This window comes from Citrus clementina, unplaced genomic scaffold, assembly GCF_000493195.1.
Source record: "Citrus clementina cultivar Clemenules unplaced genomic scaffold, Citrus_clementina_v1.0 scaffold_4, whole genome shotgun sequence".
NCBI classification, from domain to species: domain Eukaryota; kingdom Viridiplantae; phylum Streptophyta; class Magnoliopsida; order Sapindales; family Rutaceae; genus Citrus; species Citrus x clementina.
This window is the reverse complement of record NW_006262274.1, coordinates 18,591,785-18,614,074: the sequence shown is the minus strand read 5'-3', so window position 1 is coordinate 18,614,074 and position 22,290 is coordinate 18,591,785. Positions and strand designations below refer to the sequence as shown.

Here is a 22,290-nt window from a genome sequence, read left to right as displayed (position 1 = left end):
TGTGCGGCGGTGATATATATAATTCGATTGTGGTGTCTGCACGCATATGGTCGATTTTCTCCTGTATTTATACTATTTTTGATTAATTTAATTTTAAGTAATTACTCATGAATGTGTGTTCTCATCTAATTAATCAGGATCAAACTTCAATTTCTGGTTAAATAAACATCAATTAAACACGTCAACGTACAGGTGACTCTCTAAAAAGAATCATTAGGATCATATTTGATTGTTTGTAACTCCGTCATCATTCTGCTTAAATATTTGATCGATGGGGCATCACTTCAAGTTCAAAAATTGAAGGAAGAGCTCGTCAACCAGTGGCGAAGGAGAGTGTGGGCTAAGCTGGCTTTTAGCTCAGCCGAATTTAGGGAAAAAGTTTTTACTTTTATTTGCAAAACTATCACTACTTCAATTTTACAAAATTGCCACTAATGTATATTACGAAATTGCTAGTGCTGTGACTTATTGAGGGATTTTACTAGGCCACAATTGCCATTGCAATTTACAAAATTGCCAACTTCAGCTCCTGCATTCTTTTAATTTTTTAAGTCACTTCTTCCTTTCTGGGAGACTTTTAATGGAACAATTTGTAGTATTAACACTAATGTATTCAGTAAATATTTTATAATTACAATTGTAATTTTAAAGTTAAGTTTATTTTTTATTCGAAATCAACAACTAAGAAATTAAAGCTTCCCCATAAAAGTTATGGAAAGTTCCAGAGGATGTGTCAACATAGAAAATTTGATTGCACAAAAAATTCTATTCATATCCGGATTGCATTTTCCAGCAAAAATTAACTTGATAACATGGAGAATTCAAAAGGCTTTGCCCATTAAACTATCAATGGAAATGAATATTTATATGGATCTAGCACACTATCTCAACATGTTATTTTAGAAGGTTTGATGAGTTTTATAATGGAATTATATATATGTTGGTTTAAAATCACCAAATGCATTAAACAGGATAAGTCCCACTACGAAACCCACCATAGCTTCCTAAACAATAAGTTCCTAATGCTAAATTGGTGGCCAAACCCACATAATTAAATGAATCTTATTGTTTCGCAACCTTCGGAATTTCTTGAACCCATTCATAGATATGTATCGACGCATAATATGTCTTGTAAAAACAACATGTCATTTACAGTTTATAATTGATAACGGCATGACGTCTCTTGGTTGCACTAGCAAAATCTGGGGGAGACTGCACCGAATATTTCAGAAAGGGAAAAAAAGCTTTGTGAAACGTTGATTCCTGTGGTGCTTTAAGGGAAAAAAAGTACTAGTTTCACTGTCCCGGTGCCAGCCGGTTCACATTTCAGCATCAAGTACAGAGTCCCTAAATCATTTAAAATATATATATATACATACACACACAAATATGATAATTAATATTAATCCTCTATATCCTATTAGCATATTACTATTTACTTCTAATTCTTTTGTTATTCCAATTATATTCTTCCCTTTGCTTGATAGATAAAAATCTATTATAATGTTCTATTATGTATTCACCAATATATCCATCAACAGGATTAATATTTCATTATTTCCATGAAAAATTATTTCTGTAAACTTCTTTTCTGATTCTACTTAATAGGATAGGATCTATGTTTAAATTTCTATTTTCTTTTATTATGAGTTCTCAAACTCTAAATTAATGAGCATGAGATCGATACAGTTGCACTAACTGTTTAATATCTAAATTAAATCTTTCTAGTGAATAATATTGCACATGTGTAGTTATATTATTTTATTATGGTTTAATAATCCAACTTCTTGCATCGAATAGCAATATACTTCTTGTTCTATCCATTTTTATTCATGACTTCTAAATAATTTAGTTAGTTGTTTGTTATATTGACAGTACAAACCGATATAATTCCCATTTAGGTTAACCATTAGAAAATATGTCGCTGGTTTTCCACCAATATACCTTTTGTTATTTCAAATTTTGAACCAAACTAGGCTCTGCCCATTTTCCAGAAATAGTTCACCCAAGATAAACAAAGAGGGTGTAAATAATCAATCTTATATATTTTGAGTATTTTTGCAATTTTACTTTATTTAAATGCACCGTTTTGTGTGAAATTTTGTACTTACTTTTGTGAGAATATCTTTTTCCTTTTAGAAAAAAATCTAAAAAGCGTTGTGAAACGTTGATTCCTGTCGTGCTTTAAACCTTTCCCAAGTCATTTAACAGTAATGTGAAACTCCATCCATCATACTTAACTTTCTTATCCTACTTTTTTTCTTTTCTAATTCCCTTCGTGCTTTGAACGTTTCCCAACTCATTTAACAGTATTTACCTTTCTCTTGTCCTACTTTTTTTCTTTTCAATATTGTTGATTAAATTGTTTTATATTTTACTGTGGATTAAGCGGTGAAATAAAAAATGACCAAATGCTGGAAACTGACAGAGACTCAAAAAGGAGTATGGTGAGTCTTTCTTTAAAGCTGCAATATATTATTCTAACAATAGTAATAAATATGATAATTAATATTATTAGAAAAACAAAAAGTTTTAGTTTCACTGTCACGGTGCCAGCCGGTTCACATTTGAGCATCAAAGACAGAGTCCATAAATCATTGCAAAAAATATACAAACATAGTTTATCTTACCGACCTCTATAAAAGTTTTATCATTTTAATTTCCTTTCGGCAGTTAAATGGATTTTGTAAACATGACGAGTTCAATCATTGCAAGCATTTGTTTCTTTATTTTCTGTTGCTTCAGCTTCAGCTTGCAGTCAACCGATTATATGCTCAAAAGAAATGAAACTGATCAACTTGCATTGCTTGAATTCAAGGCCAAAGTTACTCATGACCCTCTTGAGGTTTTGAGTTCATGGAACTATTCCAGGCACTTTTGTCAATGGAAAGGTGTCACTTGCAGTCGACGGCACCAAAGGGTGACTGCATTACTTCTTCCATCTTTACTCTTGCAGGGGTCTCTGTCGCCTCACATTGGTAATTTAAGTTTTCTCAGAGTGTTAGATCTCAAAAACAATAGCTTCCGTGATAAGAATATGTGTTAACAGCATTAGTTTAGTTAATTCAGTTATGGTGACGTGGCAGTCCAGTCAGCAAAGTAGTCGTTAGTTTGTTTAGTTTGTTATTTAGCTTCTCTAAAAAGGTGAAATACACGTGAAAGTGATGAGTGTGTAAAAGAGATTCCAGCAAGCAACATATATAAGCTGGTGATCCCATTCTGTTAATAATAACAAGAATAAATTTTCTTTCTCTCTTGCTCAGATTTTCTCTGTAAACAAACATTCCAAATCAATAGATCTAATTCTAATTTGGTATCAGAGCCTTGAATCACTTCATGATCATGGCCTCTTCAAGTCTTAGTACAAATGTCTCTTCCGCAATCTCAACATTTACTTTCACCACACCAATCAAGCTTGACAGATCGAATTACACCATATGGAAATCTCAGATCCTTTCAGCCATTCGAGCAAATGATCTGGAAGGTTTTCTTGATGGATCACGTACCTGTCCAAACCAGCTGCTGACTGGAGAATCAACAAGCACAGATGCAGTGGTTGTCTCAGAGAATCCTGCTTGCATCACTTGGAAAAGGCAAGATCAGATGATCTTGAGCTGGCTTCTGTCTTCAATCACTGTGGAGATCTTAAGCATTGTGGTAAATTCTAAAACCTCTCGAGAGCTTTGGATAAGTCTAGAGGAACAATTTGGATTTGAAACAGCAGCAAAGAAAGTGCATTTAAAGATGTTGTTAAACAATCTTAAGAAAGGATCCATGTCCATTACTGAATATTTTTGTAAACTGAGGTCAGTAACTGATGAATTAGCAATGGCTGGAAGTTCAGTTTCTTCTCTTGACTTCATTACACATTTGATCTCAGGTCTAGGACAGTCTTATTACCCTGTTGTGGTTTATATTGAAGCAAATGCTCTTAAAATAAGTATCAATGAGGCTTATTCTATGCTGCTATCTCATGAAGCTAGGCTTGAGAGTAATCATTCTGGTGTAGCTAAGGAAACTAAGTTGAATTTTAGTGCTAATGTGGCTAATACTGGCAATAATCAAAAGAAGTCAGGAAACAATGCTAATTGGAATAATAATAATCAGGGCAATTGGAATGGAAATTTTGTAAATAGAAATAGAAATGGTAATTTCAACAACAAAGGAGGTTATGGATCTGGCAGAGGTGGCTTCATGGATCAAAATTCAGGGAGAGGCTGGTTTGGAAATCAAGGTAGAGGCTCAAACTCTGGTGGATTTAATGGTAATACTGGTGGATTTATTGGAAATGGTGGCTTTAATGGTAGAAATCCAGCATCCTCTGGTGGTTTTGGTAGAGGAGGTGGCAGAGGAAATATCACCTGCCAAATATGTTTCAAACCAAACCACTCAGCTGCAGATGCAGAAACAGATTTAACAGAAACTTTATTCCAAATTCTCCAATGCCAAATCAAGGGCCAAGAACAGCTTATATGGCTACTTCAGAAGGAGTTGCTGATCAGGGGTGGTATCTGGACAGTGGAGCCACTCATCATCTCACCAACAATGTGCAAAATTTGGTTGAAGGTAACCCTTATAATGGCACTCAATTGTTGTTTGTTGGTAATGGTCAAGGTCTCACTATCACACATATTGGCTGCACTTATCTTTCTACTTCTTTTGGCACCTGTTTATCCTTAACCAATACTTTGTGTGTTCCCAAAATAACCAAAAATCTCATCAGTATATCTAAACTTCTTTTGGATAACAACATAATCATTGAATTTTATTCTACCATGTGTTTTATTAAGGACAAGAAGAAGGGAATTTTGCTGGCACAGGGGATTGTTGAAGATGGTCTTTACAAGCTACTGTCACTTGATGTGTTCTCTCCCCATTCTGCAGATTGCAATCCAAATTCTTTTAAACCAAGTTCCATGCTGTCTTTGTGTGTTGATAATAAAGTTGTAAACTCTCTACCAGAGTCAAATAATCATGTGTCAAAGTTGCACAATGTAAATACTACTGAATCTTTTGCATATTCTGTTTCTGGAAATTCTTCTAGACTGGAAAGATGTCAGTTCAGTTACTTCATAATCGATATGGTCATCCTAATAAACATGCTTTGCAAACAATTATTAAGAGTCTTTCTACGCATTGTTTTTCAAATCAATTCATTAGTTTTTGTGATGCCTGTCAATATGGCAAAATGCATCAGCTTCATTTTTCTGTTACTACCATTAAAACAAAAGCACCACTTGAGCTTCTATATACAGACTTATGGGGACCAGCTCCTGAATATTCTATGAATGGATACAGATATTATATCTCCTTTGTGGATGATTTCACACGATATTCTTGGATCTTTCCTCTCACAACAAAATCAGAAGCATTAGAAACCTTCAAACACTTCAAACTTCTTGTTGAAAAACAGTTTTCCTTGTCTATCAAAACACTATAGTCAGATATGGGTGGTGAATTCATAGCCTTTAAAACCTTTCTTCAGCAAGAGGGTATATGCTTTAGGTATAACTGTCCATACACACACCATCAAAATGGTGTTGTTGAGAGGAAACACAGGCACATAGTTGAAACAGGTTTAACACTTCTAGCTCAATCCCAATTGCCTCTTTCCTTTTGGTGGGAAGCCTTTCACACTGCCTCTTTCCTCATTAACAGGATGCCCACCTCAGTTCTAAACAATCTATCTCCATTTCAGAAGTTACATAATCAACTACCTGACTACCAGTTTCCCAGAGTTTTTGGTTGCTCCTGTTTTCCATTCCTTAGACCTTATAACCAGCATAAACTTGACTTTCACACTCAAAAATGCATTTTCATTGGTTACAGTCCCCTTCACAAGGGTTATAAATGTTTAAATTCCTCTGGTAAAGTGTTTGTTGCTCGACATGTTGTTTTTAATGAAACTGAGTTTCCTTACAAAGAATTGTTTTTGAAACACTCTATTTCATCAGTCTCCACTGTTGATGTCTCATCTTCACCAGTACAATTTTCCTTTCTTCAAAGTTCTGCTCAGGTTGACAGTAGCACTGTAGAGTCATCATCTCCTAATCCTCAGCCAGCAATGTCTTCTCCATCAAGTTCCAGTTCAGCACAGCCTTCTCCTTCCTTTCATTCTTCAGCTGAACCACCTCACTCATCTTCTTTACCATCTCACCAAATGATTACTAGAGCTAAAGCTGGTGTTTTCAAACCCAAATCATATCTGGCAGCTACTGAAAATCTTGTGCCAGCCAGTGTAAAAAGTGCCTTGCATGATCCTAAGTGGTTTCATGCTATGAAGGAGGAATTTGATGCTCTACAAAGGAACCAAACCTGGACTCTAGTACCCTCTGACAGTGCTGCTAAAATAGTTGGCAATAAGTGGGTCTATAGGGTGAAGTATAATCCTGATGGCAGCATTTCCAAGTATAAAGCTAGGTTGGTTGCCAAGGGTTACCATCAAACTCAAGGAGTGGACTTCTTTGAGACCTTCAGCCCAGTTGTGAAACCTTGCACAGTCAGAGTTGTACTCAGCCTCGCAGTGATGCATCATTGGCAAATTAGACAGCTGGATGTTAATAATGCGTTTCTAAATGGCATGCTTGAAGAAGATGTGTTCATGCATCAGCCACAAGGTTTTATAGACTCTGCACATCCATCTTATGTTTGCAAATTAAACAAGGCCTTATATGGTCTCAAACAAGCTCCTCGGGCTTGGTATGAGAGGCTGAAGGGTTCCTTACTCAATAAAGGTTTTCATTCTTCCAAATCTGATACTTCTATGTTTATTCAACATATTGGCAATGATATTGTGCTCCTTCTTATATATGTTGATGACATTTTGGTTACTGGTTCTAATTCTCAACATCTTGAGGCTGTTATTCAATATCTTCATTCAGAATTTGCACTCAAAGATCTGGGCGAGTTTAACTACTTCCTTGGTATTGAAGTGACACCCTCTGTTCAGGGACTGCATTTATCTCAAACCAAATACATTGGTGATATCCTTAGCAAAGCAAATATGCTTGACAGCAAAGGTTTTAACACTCCTATGAGTCCAGGTGCTAAGCTTACAAAGGACAGTGGTACAGCCTTTGATAATCCCTCCTTGTATCGAAGCATTGTAGGCTCTCTTCAATATGTGTTGCTTACCAGACCTGACATAGCTTACCCTGTAAACAAACTCAGTCAGTTCCTAGCTCATCCAACTATTGCACACTGGCAAGCTTGCAAAAGGGTTCTTCGATATCTACAAGCTACTTCACACTTTGGAATTCAGGATCAGTGACTTTAACAGCATTTTCTGATGCTGATTGGGCAGCTGATCCAGATGATCGAAAGTCTACTGGAGGGTATTGTGCCTTCTTAGGCAACAACATTATTTCCTGGTCTTCTAAGAAACAGACAATTGTTTCTCATTCCTCAGCAGAATCCGAATATCGGGCTCTTGCTTCAGCAACCTCTGAAATTCTTTGGCTGACTTATTTACTTCAAGAGCTGCATATTCAGCCTACTCACAGTCCAGTTTTGTATTGTGATAATCAGAGTGCTGAGGCACTAGTTAGCAACCCCAAGTATCACTCTCGTACAAAACATATTGAGTTGGATCTTCATTTTATTCGAGAGCACATTGCACAGAAGCAACTGACTATCAGTCATGTTTCTAGTTCAGAACAACTTGCAGACATTCTCACCAAGCCCCTCTTCTTTGATCAGTTTGCTTATCTTCGTACCAAGCTTAATGTTCTTCCCCGAACTTAAGCTTGAGGGGGGATGATAAGAATATGTGTTAACAGCATTAGTTTAGTTAATTCAGTTATGGTGACGTGGCAGTCCAGTCAGCAAAGTAGTCGTTAGTCTGTTTAGTTTGTTATTTAGCTTCTCTAAAAAGGTGAAATACACGTGAAAGTGATGAGTGCGTAAAAGAGATTCCAGCAAGCAACATATATAAGCTGGTGATCCCATTTTGTTAATAATAACAAGAATAAATTTTCTTTCTCTCTTGCTCAGATTTTCTCTGTAAACAAACATTCCAAATCAATATATCTAATTCTAATTTTCCGCAACGAAATCCCTCAAGAGATTGGATATCTGTTCAGGTTACGATTTTTATGGCTGGACAACAATACATTTGGAGGTCAAATTCCTGACAACATATCGCATTGCGTTAACCTTGAATCCCTCTGGTTAGGCAGTAATGAGCTTGCGGGGAAAGTTCCAGGGAAACTGGGCTCCTTATCAAAGCTCCGGATTCTCGTAATACACTCCAACAATTTGTCAGGAGAAATCCCATCATCCTTCGGCAATTTATCATCACTCCAGGTCCTCTCAGCAACTATAAATCAATTTGTAGGACAAATTCCTGAAACCCTGGGCGAGCTTAAGAGGATGCGTTTTATATCATTTGATTCAAATAAGCTATCAGGTGAAATCCCCTTCTCAATCTACAACTTGTCTTCGCTTAGTGATTTTGATTTTACTGTCAACCAACTTCAAGGAAGCCTTCCATCAGACTTAGGCTTCACTCTTCCTAATCTTGAATATCTAAACGTTGGTGATAATCAGTTTACCGGGCCTATTCCTGCTTCAATATCCAATGCCTCAAATCTAATGCAACTTATAATCGCGATGAATGGATTCAGTGGAAAGGTGCCTAGTTTGGAAAATTTACATAAACTCGAAGTGGTTAGTATTTCTGTGAATCACTTAGGAAATGGGGAAAAAGATGACTTGGAATTTTTCAATTCTTTGGTCAACGCTTCTAGACTAGAGCTACTGTTAATTAGTGATAACAATTTTGGTGGAATGTTACCTGAAACTGTGGGGAACTTGTCAACCCGACTTAGAATGTTATCAGCTGAAAACAATCAATTGTTCGGAAATATCCCAAGTGGATTAAGAAACCTTGTTAACTTGGAGCTTTTATATCTTGAGGAAAACCAATTCACAGGCCGAATTCCGGGAAGTATAGGAGATCTTCAAAAGCTTCAGACGTTGAGGTTGGAGGGGAACAAGTTTTGGGGGGAAATTTCATCTTCTATAGGAAATTTGACATTGTTAATCACACTAAATTTTGCGGAAAACATGTTAGAGGGAAGCATTCCATCAAGTCTAGGGAAATGCCAAAACTTGATATTATTAGATCTCTCTAATAACAACCTCACTGGTACCATACCCACTGAAGTGATCGGTCTCTCTTCCTTGTCAATCTATCTCGATCTATCTCAAAACCAATTGAATGGTCCTTTGCCCTCAAATTTTGGTATCTTGAAAAATCTGGGTGCTATAGATATATCGGAGAACAAATTGTCTGGTCAAATTCCAAGCAGTATAGGAAGTTGCATTAGGTTGGAACAACTCGTCATGAACGGTAATTTCTTTCAGGGGAATATCCCTTCATCATTCAGTTCTTTGAGAGGCATTGAGAATCTTGATCTTTCGCGGAACAATTTGTCTGGCCGGATTCCAAAATATCTGGAAAACTTTTTCTTTTTGCAGAATTTAAATCTGTCTTTTAATCATTTTGAGGGTGAAGTACCAATAAAAGGAGTCTTCAGCAATTCGAGTGCTATATCTCTTGACGGAAATGATAACCTTTGTGGTGGCATATCTGAGTTGCATTTATGTACTTGCTCCACCAAAGAATCAAAGCAATCACGTTCCCGTTCCCTGAAACTGATTATTCCTATAGTTACAGGAATTTTGTTCCTGACAGGGATGTCGTGTTTGATAATTACTTCCTGGTGGAGCAAAACAAAAAGGGAGCCGTCCACTCCTCCATCAACATTATTGGCTTCGGTTTTACGAGTGTCCTATCAGAATCTGTTCAAAGCAACTGATGGGTTCTCTTTGGAAAATTTGATTGGTGCCGGTAGCTTTGGTTCGGTCTATAAAGGAATCCTGGATCACGATGATCATGAAACGCTGGTGGCAGTTAGGGTGCTTAATCTTCAACATCGTGGAGCTTCAAAGAGTTTCATAGCGTAGTGTCAAGCCTTGAGGAGTATTAGGCATCGGAATCTCGTCAAAATAATAACTTCCTGTGTAAGTGTTGACTTCCAAGGGAATGATTTTGAGGCTTTAGTTTATGAGTTGATGGTTAACGGGAGCCTGGAGGAATGGTTGCATCCAAACCGTGACGCACCTAGGAATCTAAATCTCCTGCAAAGACTGAGTATTGCCGTTGATGTTGCTTCCGCATTGGAATATCTTCATCATTATTGTGAAACTCCAATAGTCCATTGTGATCTCAAGCCAAGCAATGTTCTTCTGGATGGTGAATTGACTGCCCATGTAAGTGATTTTGGATTAGCAAAATTCCTTCCGGAAGCCGCCAATAACTTGTCATCTAATCAATCAAGCTCTGTTGGAGTAAAAGGAACTGTTGGTTATGCTGCTCCAGGTAAATACTCTAATTTAATCAACTTGTTTTTCAATCCTCGGAGATTTTACTAGTTGAACCAACAATTTTAATTTTCGAATTGCAGAGTACGGAATGGGGAGCGAAGTCTCAACAAGTGGAGATGTGTACAGTTTTGGCATTCTTTTGCTGGAAATGTTTACAGGAAAGGGGCCGACGAATGAGATGTTTACAGGCAATCTAACCCTACATAATTTTGTCAAGGAAGCTCTTCCTGAAAGACTCGCTGAAATTGTTAATCCAGTGCTTCTTGTAGAAAGAGAAGAAGGGGAGACAAGCGAGGCCAATGCTCACAAACAAAGGACTAGAAGTTTTGGTGGTAAAGAGTGCTTGGTTTCAGTACTGGAAATCGGAGTCATTTGCTCTTCAGAGTTGCCGAGAGAACGAATGAACAAGGAAGAGGTTGCGGCTCAGCTGCTTTCCTTCAGAAACAAACTTGTCAAAAATGTGCGAGGCCTACCAGCAACTTACGTGACTGCGTAAGTAATTGGTTACTCTCAAATGACAATAAAGACAACAATCTTTGGTTACTATCAACTCCTTATTGGCAGAAGCAAAAATGAACAGTTGCAATTGTTAGAAGATGTGTTTAGGACTGCTGATGTGGAATCATAAATGCTGCTTAAATGAAAGTTTTAAACTGTTCCTACTTTTCTGGTGTTGGTTATTTTTTTGTAGTTCATGTTGTGATCATGGCACAATCTTTGGACCGTGATTCTAGTGGGTCGTTATTTGGCTTTGGTGTGTTGTTATTTAAGCTTTAAATTGTAATGTTTTCGGTTTTATGATAGTGTGAAGTTCTCTTTGCAAAATCACGTGCTCTCATTTCCATTTACTTTTACCTTAGCAAATCGTTGTTTTCTTTTCTTATTCGAGTAACAACAGCAATTATGTTCACGAATCACTTATTTGATGATCTCAAGTGTAATGAAAATTAAAGAACATTTCAAATTAATTATGTTTAAAGAAAAAATAAAATAAAACTCAAAATGACAACTCGAATAACAACGCAAATAGAAGCATTATAACAAGCAATTTGATAAATTTACAGTATATCCAGTACAATAGATTTTTTAAAACACAAGAAGACAAATGAGTGCATAATTGGGATACTCCGCCAACGTGCACATACAAGTTATGTATCATCCCCTGCATCGCTAAGAAGTGGATTTAATTGGCTGTCCTAACTAAGAAGACGCAAGGTTGTGTGCCCACATCAAACAATATTGATATAATTGTAATATTCCAAGTTAAACAACTGAATAGATATTGTGTTAGAATTTACAACTCAAAACGTGTCTTCTTAATTAGGAAAGTTTACGAAACTCACTGACTAGTGATATGTGATATTACACATGTTTGACATTTACTAACGATACTCTTAGCTTTTTGACTCTTCTAAATTAATAATAATAATCTAAAGAAAAATGTTTCCAAGTTTGATTCAAAGTTGAACCAATCTAGCACCAGAATTGGGCTTAATGAGCCTATTTTGAGAAATATTAGGAAAAATCCTAGACACTTTTTACATTACTTATTTTCACTGGACAATACCGATTGATTAGTGTAAATGGTTACTTACGATTCGGCTTGTCCATAGTAAACTCCGCATGCACAAGACAAACTTGTTCTTGTGCATGTTGAAAGCCAAGTAAAACAGTAAGCTTCAAAAACTAAGAAATGATAAGAACAATGCCACATCCTATTGATGCGAGATTCTGGTTCTCCTCGTTCTACGACCAGGCTCTCTGCTCGATCAACTTCACCACGACCAGGAGGTCTCCTCGTAAGGCTTCTTCTCCAGAGGTTCCTGCGCACACAGACAAGTCAGAGTACGCCGGTTGTTTTCCCGGCGCAAACCCTCCGACGCTCAAGTCAGATATAGGGGTTCTGGGAATGTTTGCCACAAATCTTATGGCTTTTTCGTAGTTTGCTCTTCTTTAGAATTTCTTTAGCTCTCTTCTAATCTCAAAAATGCTAACCCTTTTACCTTCGTTGGCTACCTTTTTATAGGCTTCCTCTGAATCCCAGTTTTCCGCAGTCTACGCCCGTTATCCTCCCACCTCTCGAACGTGGATTCCCCATTTCCGTAGTCATGGGTGGTTGCGTGGCCTTCGTGCCTAGATTCTCGGGCTGGAGAGCATGCCTCGCCAACTGTCGTTGACCGGGTCTCCTCGAATCAACCCTCAGCGAGAATACAGCAGGAATGGCTTTATGCCTCTTACAGGAAATTGGCCTCGCAGATGACGTGCTCGTGGATGAGCAGGATATTCCTGCCCCTGTTCCCCTGCTACCTGGCTCTTACAGGACATACCTGCTCGCAGAATTCTGCCACTAAACATCTGCTCATCACGTCTGGTCTCGTCGGAGTATTTCCCTCAAACACATCCTTTAAGGAAGTGCCAACGAACAAAAGTTGATTGCGACACAAACTTTGGGAATTTCATCTTTTCTCCTTTATAAATGCCAATTAACCTTGATACTCAAGGTTTAATTACTATCAGCCAACTAAAAGAAACAAGAACAAAGAAAGTGAATTTGTCAAAGGGAGAGGTTGTTCTTTTGGACTGTTGGGCAAAGATTGCATTGGCTGAGAAAGGAGTTGAATATGAGCCAGAGCTGAGAACTTGTTTGGGGGCAAAGAGTGACCTGCTGCTCAAATCAAACCCCATCTACAAGAAAGTCCCAGTTTTGCTACACGATGGGAAACCATTGTGTGAATCCACCGTTATAGTTAACTACATTGACGAGACTTGGCCTTCGCCACCACTTCTCCCATCCTGTGCTTCTGAGAGAGCTAAGGCAAGGTTCTGGGCAGATTTTATTGACAAGAAGGTCAGTCTATAATTCTCAAGTGTAAATGTTTGTATCTTTCTAAATGCAAAGATGACACCACTCTTTTGGCAGGTAATCGATGCAGTATGCAACATATGGAAAAGCAAGGGCAAGGTCCCAGGGACGGCGAAGAATGAATTTATAGAGATATTGAAGCAACTTGTGGGAGCTTTAGGGGAGAAGGATTTCTTTGGCGGGGATAGCTTTGGATTCGTTGATGTCATTGCCATTCCACTGACTTGTTGGTTTTACGCGGTTGAGAAATTTGGGGGATTTAAGGTTGAGAATGAGTGCATGCAAAGAGAAACTGTTGCGAGGATCCTTCCAGACCCAGAAAAGGTCTGCGAATTTGTTATCATGTTGAGGAACATGTTTGGAATTGAACAGTGAAAGGGTTATGCTGCTGAAAAGTTTTCATTCTCACATGAAGATAACTTTCAGTTGCTTCTTTGCTTATATGTGTGTGTGTGTTGTTTTTAAATGATAAAAGAAAAGCAGAAAAAAATGATATGAAATTTTTCTTAAATTGAGGTTAATGAAATCACGGCATGTAAGCAATACATAAAAGAACAGAGGTTGAAAACAACATTTGATGTTACATTTAAAGAACTTGAAGCCATATATTTACATTGGCAAATGAGATTAGTTACAGCACCGAAAATACAAAAATAATAAAACTAGACTGTTTTGTTACAGAAAAGGTGATACAACAATACAAGATACTCAGTCATGCTTAAGGTCTCCACTACAGTACGAACTAAAATAATTTTTTGTTGCAGATTTAACCTTGTTACTAAATTTCAAAAATAGCACATTCCTGATACTTAGGTAGCCACGGGACCAGATTGGAGTTTTGTCTTCAGTTCATCAAGGCAAGCGTGAAGATCCCTGAACTCTTCCATGTCAGAAAATCCTTCAGCCTGAGATTCCAAAAAGTGCATTTTCTTCTAAGAAACTATATAATAACAGAAATGCACTCTAACACAGTGAGAAAAAGTTTTACCCTGAACCAGTCAAAAAAAGAAATGGAAAATGCAATCTTTAAACCAACTGTAAGTGTCTTAAATATCGAATTATAAGGTGTTTTACTTGTTTAAGTACGTTCTTCAGGTGCATCTCAGCAGTAAAGAGTTCTCGACGGCTACCAGAAGAGGAAGAAATTTCCATGTAAACCTTACAAAGTTCCAAGGATGCATATGAAAACCTTTTAAACCGATCTCTATCTTTCCACAAATCAGATCCCTGACACAGACACACACACACACACACACACACACACACACACACACAGAGGCTGAATTGTAAACTTGTCATTCCTTTAGATAACAAATTTAGAAAACAAAAATGAAATCACAAAGCTTTTTCTTTGCCTTCTTTAAAAAAGAAAGAGAGAGAGAGATTAACAAAATTTTATTAGCATTAACAAATTCCATCAACATCAAAGTAAAACATAATGCTAACTTATTATAAGATGATGAGGTTTATGGAGAAACCTGATATGATCTGACTTGCTTTAAGAGGGCTTCAGAGCACATTGTAAGATCTCCTTTATTTTTAAGCCACCTTGCATATAATCCCCACATATCTGCACTACTCTCACTTCGAACTACCTATGCCATACACAGAAACATGTAACATAAGCTGAAAAAAAAAAAAAAGGATATTCTTTCCTCATGTGGCTTGAATTAATTTGCATATCACTTTGATTATTTTCACACAATTTAAGCCCAAAATTTAAGCATACCAATTCCTGCAAGCACTAAAATAGTAAACTGCTGCATAGATACATCCAAATGATTTGCTAAAATGACCAATTTTGTCTAGAAATTCAGATACTATGGATTATTATTGACCCACAGACCATAGGGTGCCCAGAAAATATGAATCATATGCCCAAAGACAATTATCATATAAACTAAGAAAGATCAGAAATGACAATATATACGCATAGAAATATGAGAAATATGTACATGTGTTGTGGATATGCGTGAAAGAGAGAGACTGTCCCTTGGCTCAGTATTAAAAGACAGAAAAAAGATGATCATGGAGCCATGTGCAACCTGCTGAAGAATTTTCCCAAGAAACTCCATCAAGTGCTCATTTTCTCGCGATCTTCCCATGATTGACTCCTCAGGTGATGATACATGGACAGATTCTACAGGTTAATCTTTTGCACAAGTGTTATTAGTTCTGTTAAGATTATGGGTAGTCCTGCAAGACTCAGATTCTATAATTGAAGTCCTTCCTTCCATATCTAGCACTATTCTTTCTAATAATACAGTATCAATTCGTTTATTATTAGTCATGTTCAACACCATCTGCACAGCCTCTAGAGCCTGAAAACATAAAATATAACAAAAATAAAGAAACTGCTAAAAGTATAATGAATAAAAGAGTAATAATTTGGGAGAGAGATCATGTTGAGGACACTGTTGTCTAATATTATAATTAAATATTATCAACACTGCAGGAAAAGACTGCCAACAAGCAAAAATGACAATCAACAAGCTGGCAAAATGATGGGAAGTAAAAAGAAGGCCATCCAAGAAGAACAACTCAATTTTAATGAATAGCAAAGAAAGGAACATTATTGCATTCATTAGAAATTGATGCCCAAAGTGACAGCAGGCTTTATCCACCAAAAAAAATTTGGTGTCTTCCCTCCCTAGCTTCTTGAAAAATCCTCCCATTTCTTTCCAACCAAAAAAATTCCTAGCACACAGTAATCATAAAATCCCCACTTGTCAAAATATTTATACGACCATGGTGAAGGCAGGGAGATAATGGTTAGAAAGTCATGCATCAATTGCATATATCAAAGGACAATGACCCTGAAAAAAATAATTATAAATTTGAGAATCTGTAATCAATTAACCATGACTGTTCAAGGACCTTGATGACCGTAAAAATATTCATGCGAAGAAATTGTTAACCAGATATTTCTTGACAAAGAATTGCTTGCATAAAAGGATGAAGCTGAGGTACAAAAAGGTCAAAAGAACAATAACATACATATGCAAACATGACAATGGGCTATAAACTATCAAATTCTTTTAAATGAAAAGATGACAAAATCTCTGCAGCTTTCATTAGTTGACAAAGATGACAACATACATGAAGCAATCAAAACCATCAGAGGGTGGCTAAGGAAATGCCAGCTTCATCTCAAAAGATTTCAGTGATAAATGATGGACATTAAGCGCACAACCGCGGTTACCTGACCAATATTGTCCACATCCAAAGCAACATGGCTGTAGTTTTCCCACAATTGCCAACTGTTCCGTCTGTTACAAAATCATGTTATAGGTTATTACATTAGATATCACCTTTTGCCTAGCAGCAACAAATTATGTATGACAGTTTTCTTGTGATCAGATAGTGTCCGACTGCATTGTGCATGACAGAAAATAAAAATGTAGTGATCAGGGGGAAAAAAGACAGAACTTCAACTTTAGGGACTCCTTGAATGCTGTAAAAGCCTCTTTGCTCTTCTTCTTGATCATATGCCTGCAAGACTACATAAATCTCAAGACTTCCGTAGTTATAATTGACGAGAATTTTACCATCCCAGATATTTTGTCATGAATTTTTTAAATGTACTAGAAGAGAGAATAAGTAGCTCTTCGTATCTTCACAAGTGGTATTAACCAATTAATGTCTCACTAACTAATAATTATGCTGCTAAATAAAGTTCTACAATTGCGAAAAACACAGTAACTCACATGCAAGATAAAATCGAGACAGCACAAATTCTAGTACAGTATAAAATAAGAAGAAAAGATGCATTAAAAGACAAATAATAAGCACAAGAAAAAATTAAACAGAGAGAAAAGAGACTGTAGATAGATGTGAGGGAAGCAATTTGTGCTTTTTTCTTTTAAATAAGACAAAAGGGAGAACTTCAATCGCTTTGAAAACGACGGAGGTATATGCTATGGATAATCCTCAAAAGAGCTGGCTAATATTTGCCCTATTCCTAATTATAACAGTACTATCTAGTTCTTAACATTTGCAGCAACTAAATTCACTCATCAAGGGAATATGGAACCATATAAAATTTATATAGAACAACTGCAACAAGAAAGTCAAAACAAAGTAAACCAAATATGGGAAGCATACTCTTGCAGATAGAAGATGAATGTGATTGACACAATATTAAAGAATACAGAGCAAGAGGATGGAATGACATGATGACAAAGAAAAGAGCATACAAGCAAGCAATATTGTTCCAAGCTTCCCCATTGTCTGGATCAAGTTGAACAGCCCGAGTAAACCCATCCAGAGCCTTTTCAACATCCCGAGCCTGTATTTATATTTCAGCCGAGAGTTTCAGAAACTTGGGGCAAAAGGATAAGAAATTGCTTCACACTAAACACATACTAATACAAAAATATGATACCTTCAATGCAGCAGCACCAAGAGCAAACCAGCCATCCGGATACAAAGAATTCAAGGCCATGGCAGCCTCCCCGAGACAAAACCAAGGGTAAATTGTCATTCAGCCGTATCAGTTGTCAATGCAGCAAATTACTGTGTGGCAGAAAGAGAAGTAAAGCATTAAAGCAACATACCAAAGGATTTTAGATGTCTCGTACTCCCCTCTGTTGTATGCACTACGAGCTAGAGACCTCTGATTCACATAAAGATATGTTAACTAAAAAATGATCACGGCACAAGCATAATGTGAACTACAATATCACCGTAGCTCGAGCTGACTTATCATTCGAAACTTCCAAAGCTTTTTCATAGCAGGCATCATTATTTGTAACATCACCTAATGAACACCTACAAAATGTATCATAAGGTCAAGTAACAGTTGTCTTTCAACCATGTATTTTTTTTTTTTTCCTTCTTTCTGAACAAATGGGCCAATAATCAAAAGATATCATATTTTACTTACATGCATCTATCCATTATAAGAAATCAATGCAGAAAATCTTTATTGTTTAAATTGTGGCCATATATTCAAATGTCTAGCACCAAATATTTTCAAAAAGGAAATGATTTTCAGAATTCACTTGATGGTATGTATTTCTCAACCATTTCACGGCACCTGGTGCATCAAAATCATCTAAAATGCAGGCAGGGAAGAGGATAAGTGGAAAACAGTCTCCCGTTGCCTCCCAACCTACCCCCCCCCCCCCCTCCCCCCGGCCCCTCATTTTCTAGTTTAGAATGCAAATTTTCTTCGGCAAAAACTTATCTTTTAGATAATACTGCTGAAGATAATATAGGACCAAGGTGCAGAACCGTCAGAAGACTAACAATAAATGTCAGAATATGAGTATAAAATCCATTGACTCAAATGCAAGACCAAAAGCAATCAGTAAGAACGCACAGTGAGCTTTTAAATCGGCTACAGCAAGTAAAAGACAAAATTAAAAGGTTTCATTTTCTTCTGACAATATCCTTACAACCAATGAACAATTATCCCTAGATTGCAATAAGTGACATCAACAATGGATTTAACTGAAATGAGAAGTAACTATAAAATGGATCATAGAAAAGGCTCATTAACCAACCATAATCTAGGGTCACTAGGCTTTTCAGACAGCCTTGCTTTTATTAGTTCAACAGCTGCTGCTTTCTTCCCCAATAGGCTGTTTTTTACATCATACAAAAAACCAACTCCCATTAGCAACACGAAAGAGAGAGATAGAGACAGACAGACAGACAGAGAGATTAGGATAATGGTTATCTATGACATCATACCAGTTGCAGTATATTAGATTATCCCACAACTCCAGATCCTCAAAAATTTTAATAGCCTCTCCAATCAAGCCACAGCTTACTAAAAGTTCAGCATATTCCCTAAAATCAAGAAAAATCGAAATAGACAGATTATAAAGAGAATAAACAGAGCAATTAAACTCTAACCAAATCAACATATGTCAAATAAGATATGAAACAATGACAGCATAATGATAGTTGGCAAAATGACAAGAAAATTAAATCACAATCATTCAAAGAAGCAAAAGAAATAGTATTACTTTCGCAGGGTAGGAATAGTTGGAACTTAAATCACATAACAAAAGGGAATCCTTTGAGTCACACCGGGAGAAGAATTAGAAATGCCCTCAACCTGAAACAAAGCAAAATATGATGGTAAGCAACCTTCAAAAATCTTGAACCAGAATACAGGATAGCACATGAAATCACTTGTGAAGTGAAAAGCGAAGATGCAAGTACCTAATCTCTCTAGACAACTAAATCAAACGATTAATGGGATATCTAGCGATATAAGGGAGAGAAACCTAGTCCTGATTAGCAGCTTAGAAAAAGCAAAAAAGCTTTTGGGTCCAATAAAGTACTAGCTGCAGAAAGTTTGGAATCTTCTATAGATTGATAAGCAACACTTGTCAATTTGAATGAAAATGGTTTAGGTAACAAAATATTTAAGAAGAAAAGGCTCACAGATCATACCAGTTTGTCCATCATCTCTAAAGCACGCCCTTTTGTGCGACTGCGGGTGGATTCCCATCTAATACGTAAGAGATCACAGAAAAACTTTAGCTGAAAGATGGAAAAATCATGTGAGAATCAGAAGTACCACTTCAGAATATGAGATTTAAAATCAAGAAAAACTGATGCTGTATTGTATATATATTTACAATGAAGCATGACGACTGCTGTGAATCAGTTGCCTCTATGTATGGAGCCATATCCCATCCTGAATCAGAAAACAAACTATAAATCAGCAAATGACCAAATCAACAGATCCAAAAAGTAGCACCAGTCAGAGAGAAACTGATGCCTCCAAAAGCTTTTTCAAGGTCAAGTATTTACTTAGTTACAGACCAACATCAAGGGGCTAACATGGGATCCCTTCAAGGCCTACTGATTAGGTGAATATCTAATACATTCCCCAACTAGAGAAGTCATAAAGAGGAAAAAAAAAAAAACAATGCATTTTCGGTTTTCACATGTTCCATTTTTGGAACTGGAGTTGAGTTCAGCAAAGCTGCTGCAACATCCATTCTCATTGCTTCTTTAAGTATCATTAGAGTAAGACTTTCGGGAACACAGTGTTCATCCTCAAATTACTTAAGGGACGTGTTGACCTCATCAGCTAGCTTTTCAACCAGCTCAGCTTTGTGGAACAAAGCATTTGGTATCCAGACGTGGAGCAAAGCATTCGGCATCCAGAAATAACACCCGTAAAAGGCATGTGAATATAATGAGGATATTAAGATGGATGTACAGGGATACAACTACAAAAATTGTGCTCCGTTATCATCTGTAATGCAATCTCTTATCATCAATCTACTAAAGGAATTATTACTGAGAATGATTTAAAAATTAAATAGCAATATGCTAAACATCTTATGGCCTTTAACGAGATGACTACACACCGGCCAACCATAAAACAACTTACTTTGCATTTCATCTTGCCATGAGCTCTTTTCTATTAGAAGGCACCTCGACAAGATCACTGCCTGTTGGATTGCCTTTAAATGGGCTGCTGAGCCACCAGCGTGAATGCATTGGACTCCAGATTCAGATTCATGACTATTCCCCAATAATTTTGGGGTCACAAAAACATCAGAGGCATCACCAATAGTAGAATCATGTGTATGAATGACTTGGTTTATTGAAGGGCAGACATCAGAAGTGTTGGTTGAATATCAAGGTGAAGTCCCTGGAAAACGAAAAAGAGGGGGGTTTTGGGTTTTAGCTTTTGGTTTTTAGTTGGTTAAAACAGCCTTTTTTGTGTCATGCAATTTTTATGTCAATAAAAATTGACATAAAACTAGCACTGAACAACCAAGAAACGCTAAACCACACGTCATGCAATTTTTATGTCAATATATATATACATACACCCTGTTATTTAAGCAAAAAAAATGCTATGAATTTATTAAAATAAATGTGAATGTTCATAATATATATATTGTACTCTCCCTATTATCTTCCACTAGCAACTCTTGACTTTTCTATAACCCCCACTATATCGCAAGGAATTATAATTCGTCATGTTTTTATTAATTTCATGTAATAATTATATAACTAGAAAAGGAGAGTTCATTTCTTTGTTTGGTACACACTTAGAATGAGTAAAATCTTTCTATATTGTACTCTGGCTTTGTTTAAATGCTTTCTAAAATGGGTTTTTTATTGTACTCTCGCTTTGTTTAAATGCTTTCTGAAATGGGTTTTTTATTTATATATGACAAAATCATGTACATTTTATATAAATATGACAAATTTTACTCAATTAAATTTGTATGACATTTTGGTGATCCCTAGTCTAAAATGCCCTTATCTTTTCCAACAAAAGCATGCACCCAGCACTATAATGCGTCCAACATTCTAAGTTGTTATCAAACACTTACTAAAATCATCACATTCCCTTAACAAATTCAAACAGATTCCAAAAAATTCTTCAACACAATTTTTACACATCAAATTTGTTGTTGAATTGAGTTTGTTTATCATTGTTATCGTTTTCGTGACTTCTTTACATCTAGACTTATAGACATGTAGGTAAGTCTATAAATCTAGAAGTCTAGAACTGAAGCACAGAAGTCTACAAGAACTTTTAACAACTTATTTTTGTTAATATTCTTACTTTGTCAACTCATAATTTTTATGTAAATGGATATGGTACGTGTTATTGTCTTGTATAACGGTAAATGGATTAATCAAAGTAATGAATACAAGTTCAATGCATTCCTAAACTTCCTAACTCAAGTTTTATATTTTTAACTTAGTTACTTATAAGGATATTTGTGTACTTTCACTTGTTATTCGGTCATAGTCTCGGCATGTAAATAATTGGGTCATAGTCTTGGCATTTAGCAAGTATTGAGTCATATCCCGTGCAATTTCCTCTTCTGAAATATAAATGTGTGTGTGTGTGTGTGTGTTGTTTTTAAATGATAAAAGAAAAGCAGAAAGAAAAAAGATATGAAATTGTCCTTAAATTGAGGTTAATGAAATCACCGCATGCAAGAAATACATAAAAGAACAGAGGTTGAAACAACACTTGATGTTACATTTAAAGAACTTGAAGCCATATATTTAAATTGTCAAATGAGATTAGTTACAGCACC

The 22,290-nt window shown here is 36.4% G+C and overlaps 2 protein-coding genes and 1 pseudogene across 2 annotated transcripts in view; 2 read left to right on the top strand and 1 right to left on the bottom strand.

Annotated features, from left to right (window-relative positions):
• Positions 1 to 2,403: 2,403 nt before the first annotated feature.
• LOC112099167 lies at positions 2,404 to 10,885 on the top strand (annotated as a pseudogene).
• Positions 10,886 to 12,865: 1,980 nt separating this feature from the next.
• LOC18044938 (probable glutathione S-transferase parC) lies at positions 12,866 to 13,627 on the top strand. Its single transcript, XM_006437477.1, has 2 exons — positions 12,866 to 13,237; positions 13,310 to 13,627. The coding sequence occupies exons 1-2, from the start codon at positions 12,866 to 12,868 to the stop codon at positions 13,625 to 13,627; spliced, it is 690 nt and encodes a 229-aa protein (XP_006437540.1).
• A 1,132-nt stretch (positions 13,628 to 14,759) lies between these two features.
• LOC18044937 (tetratricopeptide repeat protein 27 homolog) overlaps positions 14,760 to 22,290 on the bottom strand; it is a 57,122-nt gene continuing 49,591 nt past the window's right edge. The window contains 11 exon segments of the mRNA XM_024185480.1: positions 14,760 to 14,847; positions 15,208 to 15,573; positions 16,455 to 16,521; positions 16,682 to 16,744; positions 17,449 to 17,540; positions 17,637 to 17,706; positions 17,809 to 17,867; positions 17,938 to 18,022; positions 18,760 to 18,837; positions 18,950 to 19,048; positions 19,228 to 19,319. Coding sequence (XP_024041248.1) covers positions 15,400 to 15,573; positions 16,455 to 16,521; positions 16,682 to 16,744; positions 17,449 to 17,540; positions 17,637 to 17,706; positions 17,809 to 17,867; positions 17,938 to 18,022; positions 18,760 to 18,837; positions 18,950 to 19,048; positions 19,228 to 19,319 — 879 coding nt within the window. The 3' untranslated portion in view covers positions 14,760 to 14,847; positions 15,208 to 15,399.